The 8,782-nt window shown below is 40.9% G+C and overlaps 1 protein-coding gene across 1 annotated transcript; it reads left to right on the plus strand.

The window, feature by feature from the left end:
- Positions 1 to 224: 224 nt before the first annotated feature.
- On the plus strand, positions 225 to 6,443 carry GJA3 (gap junction protein alpha 3; the record flags this gene model as incomplete). The annotated part of the gene is made up of 2 exons (XM_083854985.1): positions 225 to 258; positions 4,900 to 6,443. Exon 2 carries the CDS (start codon positions 4,917 to 4,919, stop codon positions 6,441 to 6,443), a length of 1,527 nt encoding a protein of 508 aa, XP_083711111.1. The 5' UTR covers positions 225 to 258; positions 4,900 to 4,916.
- Positions 6,444 to 8,782: the final 2,339 nt, after the last annotated feature.

Consider the following 8,782-nt stretch of genomic DNA (forward strand, 5'->3'; position numbering starts at 1 on the left):
TCTGGGGGAGAAAGGGGCTTGCTTTTTGTTCCTGTTTCCCTCCTGTGGCTAATGAACCAGGGCAGGGGTCCCAGCAGGGAAGAGAGGAGTTTAACAGGTGGGGTGTAGTTCCTCCTGGGCTCAGCCTTGCACTCCTCGCGCTTTTCCTTTACTCAGGCCAAACTTTCACTCAGAGGTCAAGTGGAGTCAAGAAGAAGTCAAAAGAAGTTTTGCCTGGGATTTAAGGAGGAGGCTCCATAGCAGTAAAGTAAGTTCAAGGTAATAACAAGATCAGTTAAGGAATTAATTTTTAACTAGTATTTAAAATACAGTGAGAGTGGTGATACACGTGTCTGAAAGTATGACACTGGGAGAATGAAGAAAGGTATTTTTCAAATCCTCATCTAAACAAGTTTATAAAATGAAACCTCTATTGTGATTTATTAATCGTAATACATATATATGTGTTTCATATATATGTACGTGGCCAAACACCATTAAGTTTAACTGGAAACTATAGTAGCTCATTCTGTGCCTGCACATATGCCAGTTTGCCTGGAATTACATGGTCACACTGCAGATTTTCTGCAGTTAGCAGAGTTAAGAACCTGATAGTGGTGGAGATGCCTGATTGTTTGATATAAAAACAACTACTGCAAGTTATTTTAACAACTTTTTTTGTCATACTGCTTTTTAAATTAGAGATAATTTTGAAGAAAAAATCTAAATCCCAAGTTTTTAGGCTATCATGAGCAGTTAAAGAAAATGTGGGCTGAATTTAAGAAATTGTATTCAGATCAGGATATCTGTTAAGTTTCTAAATATTTGTTATGGGACATTTTTTGGATGTAGCAGTATAATGAAATCAAAAATACATCAAGTGTCATAATCTGGTAATGTATGTAATACAGCTGTGTACTTATTTGTCTGCATATGTGCATATAAATACATAAATATGTACATGTTTGAGTAAATTTATAAATAATGTAAAATTTTGAACACCTGTGTGCACATAGTGCACATGAACCTCTTCATCACCAGAACTAAAAATAACTGGAAAGTTTGTCAATGTCACATTATAATTATTCTTCTTCTGCAGAGGGATAGATAGGACATTGCAGCTTCTAAACTTTATTCTTGCTTGCTTGTTCTCTTTGTAACATGCAAAGTGTGTTTGTGCATCTAGTAAACTAGTAATTAATAACACAACATTGATTCTTAAATGCCATGCCAATTTTTATGAATGTCCATTTTTCAGTGTGGTCTCAAAGGAATGATTTTCTAAAACAAGAAATGCAATGCAATAAAATACACCAAATAATACAAGACTCCCAGTTCTTATTAAATGATACAAAGGTTCATGAAGTTCTTGCTTTTCATACCATTGAATTAGATTGTTTTCTGAGACAGATTCTCTGTCATTCCCTTGTGGATATTCATGGACATCGTGAAATGCAGATAAGGATGTCTAATTTCTTAATCTGCATTTTTTTCCAAGCACAAAAAGAAAAAATGTTTCCTTTCACAATCCATATTGAAGACTAGGTCTTAACAGTTGGCTGTCTCTGTGGCACTGAAAGTAATACTGTACTGTTGAATTTTATGTACTACTACAAAAGCAAGCTTGGGATTATTCTCAGCTAAAATATTGAGTTGTGGCTGTTTAAATTTAGACATAGGTATTGTTGAACTCAATAGGGAAAAATCAAATATCCTCTGAGCTTTGTGAACCTTCTGTTTTTGTTTAATGTAATTTAATAATGATTTGTGTCAAGGCATCCCTCTGCAGTTGTTGGTGTGATTTTTGAATAAGTTGCGTTGGCCTTAAGAATTGCTCACTGAAGAATGTATTGACATTGAAGAAACACACAGGACCTGGATTTCTGGGAACTCTCCAGCCAGTGGAGATATGTAACTTTGCATTGCTCTTGGAAATTATGCCCTTCCAATATTTATGTACTATGGACAATGCTCATTTTTGGTGAAGGCAACAGTTGCTGCAATTCATACTAAGACATTCACTGAGATTTTTCACCTCTGTGCAGTTAAGATGCTGTGAAGTATCTCCTCACTGTTTAAACACTCACTTGGTGTGCAGGATGAATTTGCACACCCTAATACACAGAAATAAATATTTTAAGTAATGTAAACACGAAAATAGCTTTTTTGTGTGCATCCTCTGAGAAGTACATTGTGTCATATCTTTGATGTCCTGAATTAACTCAGCCTGGGCATTGCTGACCTGTAGAAAAAAGAAAAAAAAATTCTTTGGAGATTGGAGAATGATTAAGTTAGATGGATTTATTATTTGTCATCTTTAAGTTCTAAAAATTGTTATTGCTCTTCTCTTATTCTCTAGATAAATCCTCAGAAAAGCACAAAATGTCCTATTTCATTATAGACATCATCACTTGCTCCTTACCTGAGCTGCCTATTTTGTTTGATCTGGATAGAAAATAAAGAGTGATGCAGAGAGTATTGAACTGAGAGACACAGAATAATGTAAAGAATAGCGGAGAAAGGAAATACTGAACCTGGGTTTATGCTAAACTTCTTTAATCCATCAAATATCTCATTATTTATTTTGCTTTTTCTACGTTTTCCCACTCATAATGAAAACATGCCTGAATAGTTTAGTTCTGTTCAAAGTTGGAACAGAACTAAACTGGGTATATCTTCAAGTGATTTTGAGTTTAAAAAAAAGTATAAAAGCATAAAATTTAGTTATTATTGCCTTAAAAATTATTATTTGTCAAGATTAGAATTACTTAACCATCCAAAATATTTTAAATGTTATAAAATTATGATGGATTATTAAAATTTAGAGTAATAGAAACATATTAAATTAAGACTATAAGACTATAAAAAAGACTATCAAGACTATAAAAAATTACGACTATAACAAAATTGATTCAGGTTTGGACTACTGTCTTAAGAGGAGAAAAAACACATTCTGAATCTATTTTTTAAAAAAATGTTCCAGGACAGGGAATATACATACACAAAATCAGTATTTTGCTGTTAGTATCATTGTTTGTAGTTTCTCATGTTATGCTGGAAAAAGAATTCACTTATATTAAAGGGAATGTGTTTTTGAAAAATATCAAAGATGTATTTTTAGGAGGAGTTTTTGTTAGATTAACTTCATGTGATAAAAAATGAATTAGTATACCAGGATTTATAGAACTGCAAAGCACTAAGGGGTGTGTTATTGCTTTTTGGGTGAAAGCTTACTGCTCTGCAGTTATAGATATTTCATTGCCTCACAGTAAAATCAAGTTATAAAAAAGTACCTGAAATAAATTTAATTACTTTAGTTGCCTTAACTAAAAGCCTGAAAGAAGTTTAGGACAGACTTCAGAAATACTTCTTTTGGAAAAAGAGTGACATAATTGCTGGAAATTACACTCATATCATGATGAGAATACTACATTTCTTCAGTGGTAAATTCCTAGCTGTAGTGATAAACACCCTTTTTTCTCAGGAATTGTAAGACACCCAGGTGCTTGGATAAGAAGTATAAGCATAGTAAGATGTAATTAATTTATATATATATATAAAATAGTCTAAGATTTTTAAACAAGAAGATAATTACTTTTCTGATAGTGTATTTTTGTATGCAAATTGTTAAATCTGAATTACAATTATGATACAAGTATTTCTGAAGGTATTGAAGTTAGCTGAAAGCAAAATTTTTTATTTTGTTTTTAGTTGAAGGTTGACATATGAAGTATAGAAGTGAGTTTATTAGGGCAATGGAATGTACTTCTTACATATATTCCAATATTCTTACAGATTATCCAGTTAGGAACAGGACAAGGATAACAGAAGTGATACCAGGAGATTTCTCTTGTTTCTCAATTGGAGGAAGCTTGTGAGGAATTTTGATATTAAAAAAAATCTTGCACTTCAAGCCTTTCCAAATCAGCAATTGTGTCTCTGCCTAGAATTGGACATGGGGGGGCCCATCATACATGAATTGGTGGAAACTGCTGAGAATATGTGCCAGTTTTTTGTCACATAAGAAGTAAGGTCATAGGATGTAATTCTATTTTTTTCCAAGAAGATCTCTGTATATAGTTGCTGAAATGACCTTGAGTGTGTTGTTTTGGTGTTTTGTTTTAGTGATGTTGCAGTAGGTATGGTTCAGTAACACCAATTGCCAGGACAGTAGGGGAAATGGCATAGAAACTTTTTCACCATTCCTCTCAGAATTTGTCATTCTTCCCAATATTTCAAGTTACTGAAATGACTTTTTTTTTAGAAATAAACAAATTTGAACATGATTAGGCTTTGAGAACATGCTTGCTGAGTTGTACAGATTCCAAATTTCAGCTGTAAATTCCGTAGGTTTTGAGTAATTCTTTTTCTGTTTGTACAGTTTGAAAATAGCAGAGACCTATTACTAACTTCCTGATTGCTGGAGTAAATAAGTTCTGATAACAATACAATTCTTACAGTTAGGCAAACTTTGCATCACACTCTGAATACCAGTGCAGTTGCATTAACAGTAGGATTATTCTGTTTAATTGAGCTGATTTCTACCTGTTCTTTTCTAAATATAAGGAGAAGCAGTTAGAACCATCTCTTAGACAGAGGAAACAGAAATCATGTTTTTTAAAAAATTTAAATCTTGTAGAAATTCTAACTTATAAATCCTCTTGCCAGTGCCATAGCACTTATCACTTATGCCTGTATGGGCTCTGTAAGAGCATTAAACATCTCCTTTCTGTGCTCACCAGAGCCCTGGGTTGTATGGGCCCAGGGTTATCTAGTTCTTAATGTATATGTGCAATATTCTGCAAAAGCAAGTGCCCTTAAGAAATATCATTTGTCAAGGATCAATCTGTTCTGCCCCAGCGTTGTGTAATTATAAGATGTTTTAACATTGCTCTAATTGCTCTGATGTTCTTGTTGTAGGTTAGAAATCTGAAACAATGGGTGACTGGAGCTTTCTGGGGAGACTGTTAGAGAATGCGCAGGAGCACTCCACGGTTATTGGCAAGGTTTGGCTGACAGTACTGTTTATCTTCAGGATCCTGGTGCTGGGGGCTGCTGCTGAGGAGGTCTGGGGAGACGAGCAGTCGGACTTTACATGCAACACTCAGCAACCCGGTTGCGAAAATGTTTGCTATGACAAAGCCTTCCCCATTTCTCACATCCGCTTCTGGGTGCTGCAGATCATTTTTGTCTCCACTCCAACCCTCATCTACCTGGGCCACGTCCTGCACATTGTACGCATGGAGGAGAAGAGGAAAGAGAAAGAGGAGCTGAAAAAGAAGGGAAGCAGCAAAGATGGCAACTACCCAGCAGCAGCAGCATCTGGCAGTGGTGGTGGGGGAGGCAGCAATAACGTCAAAGACCAACCTATTGTCAAAAGGGGGAAAGAGAAGCCCCCGATCCGCGATGAACGTGGCAGAATCCGTATGGGGGGTGCCTTGCTCCGTACCTACGTCTTCAATATCATATTCAAGACGCTGTTTGAGGTGGGCTTCATTGTGGGCCAGTACTTCCTGTATGGCTTCGAGCTGAAGCCAGTCTACCAGTGCAGCCGCTCCCCGTGCCCACACACCGTGGACTGCTTCATCTCCAGGCCCACCGAGAAGACCATCTTCATCATCTTCATGCTGGTGGTGGCCTCGGTCTCTCTGCTGCTGAACATGCTTGAGATATATCACTTGGGGTGGAAGAAGCTGAAGCAGGGCATGACGAGCCAGTACATCCTAGAGATGCCTGTGGCAACGATGACACCGGTTATGGTAACGGGGGAGGCCAAACCCGTTTCGCTGCCGCCCCCAGCACCGCCTGTGGTGGTCACGGCTGCTCCTCCGGCCCCTGTCCTGCCCGACACCCGTGCTGTGACACCGCTGCTGGCCCCGGTCACCATGGCATCCTACTATGCCACGGCCGCCCCGAGACCGCGGCCGCCCTCCAACGCCACGTCCATGGCAAGCTACCCTGCCGCTCCACAGGCCCCCGAGGAGAAGCACCGCGCCGTGACCCCCACACCCATCTCCACTCCGGTCACCATCCCCACCCCCGTGCCCACGCCCACGCCGGCCGCCCTCGGCTACTTCAACAGCCGCGCCCTGGCCTCCGAGCCGGGCTGGGGCAACGCGGCGCCTGAGCACCAGGGCAAGGCTTCCTCCAGCTCGGCGGGCTCCTCCACCCCCAGCAGCGTCCGGCATCCCCTTCCCGAGCAGGAGGAGCCGCTGGAGCAGCTCCTCCCGCCCCCGGCCGCGCTGCCCGCGGCCCACAGCGGCAGCAGCACCAGCCTGAGCGGGGCCAGCGGCGGCCGCTGGGATGTGGAGGCCGAGGCGGAGCTGCCGGGCCCCAGGCCCGTCCCGGCCGCCTGCACCACGGTGGAGATGCACCAGCCCCCGCTGCTGGTGGACACGCGGCGCCTGAGCAGGGCCAGCAAGGCCAGCAGCTGCCGGGCCCGCTCCGACGACCTGGCCGTGTGAGGGGGCCTGCCCGGGAGCGGGTGAGGGAAGGCGCCGCGGGCAGGGGAACTGCCCGGGGAGGCCAGGCCGGAGTGGGTGAGAAAGGCCTGGCCTTCACACTTAGACGCTTGCTGTTTTTGCACTCTGTGAGTTGTAGTGGGGAAAATTATCAGCAGTTTCTAATAGGTCAGGGGTGACCGAAGCGCAGCCCCTGGGCCGGGGGACCAGTCCCGCTCTCCTCCGTGTTCACGGCAGGGCCCTCGAGGGCAGGCACGGGGAGGCTGCACAGATAACAGGGGTGAGGGCAGCTGGGCAGGTGCCCTGAGGCTGGCCTTCATCCAGAGAAGTGTTAACATGCTGTCATCTCCCTCCCGCCCTTACCTTCACTTCAGCTCTTTCCCAGAAGCTCCACATGAGCAGATGCAGTGATTTACTTTCTTCCTCTTAAATCTCACGTAGCCCCATGGCAAACATCAGTGTGGTATAATGCCTGTTGGCACCTGTTGTGTCTACGGACCAACTTGCCGTATTAAAGGTAACTCGGTTTCTTCCATATAACATGACTTAATAGAGCCTTTGTGCTCATGGCAAGTCACCAATGAGGTCCTCGGCCAGGCAAAGTTTAGGGAACCCCTGGAATAGATTTTTGAGGTTCTTCTTTCCATAATGGTTTTTTTTTTTTTACTCTTTACCTGTTAGGAAGTGTTCAGTTTGACCTTCTATCCAGTGTTTTGCCAACCATGATCACACCATGTTTATAAGCCTGCAAATATGTTTGAGCATGTTTGACTATAATTTTAGCTGACTTCTAAAATTGCTTACAGGAGGACAGGAATTCAAACCACACCTCCAAAATTATTACACAGAACAATTTCTCTTCAGAAAGCAAGGATTGTGATTTCAATACACTGTGGCCCCATACATTGCCCGTGGACTAACAGGATAAAGTACAGCTCTGCATTTTAGACTATTAGATATCAGCTTAAGTTTGTTGGAAAAATGCTTTTTAGAAGTAAACTTGAGTGCTTATTTTTAAGTATTTGAACATTTTGAGAATAATCTGTAGGTTTAAAGTTACTTGACTGTGTACTTAATAATTTTAGTTTGATCTTTGATCTTACAAGAAAGTGTAAGAGGAGAGGAACTGACTAATGGTGAAATTCCCAAAGCAACATTATTTCCTGTTGTGTACCCTTTAACATCAATCTGTAGTGTCTTTAGGTCAGTGAAAACAGACTTAGATAATATGGTATTGCAGAAAAGGTGGCTAAAATATCTGGGCAACGTGGTGGCTGAAGGGTCTATCCTGATCAGACTGAAGTCACTTTCAGAATTTCCATTCGGTTTTAACAAGGAGCAAGATTTGAGAGTGGATCTTGCAGGTCTTATTCAAGCAAGACTAACATTCACATGAAGTTTTGGGAGCCAGAAGAAATTTAGATTTTGAGCCTTAGAAAAGACATTGAAATCCTGCTTTTGAAAAATGTCTGTGTCCCTCAAAAATGGGTGAAGGAAAGTACTGGGTTTTTTTCCTAAGGTGCAGCTTTCCTTTTAACAGGCTGTCCTTTATTCCTTCCTTAACAAGATGTTAGAATTCTGCATGCCTGAATAGGCTCAGGAGAGTTTTGGTACAAAAGGAATACAGAATTAGGCCCAGCTTCTGTTCTAAGCAAAATCCAAAAGAACTAAAGCTTGGAGTCAGTCCTGTTGCTGCTATAAATTGAAAGTACTGTAAAAGACTGGAAAAGAGCAATCAAACACACTTTGCATCTTCAACGTGTTTGGCCTGGCAGTGCAGTCCTTACTCAGGCAAAGCAGGGTCAACCTCTAGCAAGCAGTTAACATTACCAGTTATTTCTGCTGTTGTATGTTTTCCTTTTATTTTATTCAGCAGTCAAAATTTATTCCCACCACTCAAGATTAAACACTTTTACTGCTTTCTGAGTAGTCACAAAGAGCTTCTCATGATCAGAAGCACTGTTCTGCAACCTTTGGGCATGTTGTCTCATGACTTCCTTGTCCTGCTTGTGTTGAACCAGGTGAGGAGAAGTCCTTCTGCTGCCGTGGATCTCAAGGGCAGCCACTGCATTAAAAGTCGATGTGTAGTAGTACAGTAAAGATATTTATTGTTAGGTATTCAGCTTCAGGCATGCTCTCATGGATTTTCTGTGTTATAAGCCATAAAAACCCTTTCTGCAAGAAAACTAAAAGCCAAGTTCTGCTTTCTATTGTATCCATGCAACTATGCTGAACATAGACTAAAGTTGGTGAAGTTGCCTAGATGTAAACAAAAGCAGAGACTAAGATTCAAAAATTTTATATTGACTAGCATCTATAGTAGCAGTTTTGTAAGTTTTGAT

This window comes from Zosterops lateralis (assembly GCF_965231275.1).
Source record: "Zosterops lateralis genome assembly, chromosome: 2".
Lineage (NCBI taxonomy): Eukaryota > Metazoa > Chordata > Aves > Passeriformes > Zosteropidae > Zosterops > Zosterops lateralis.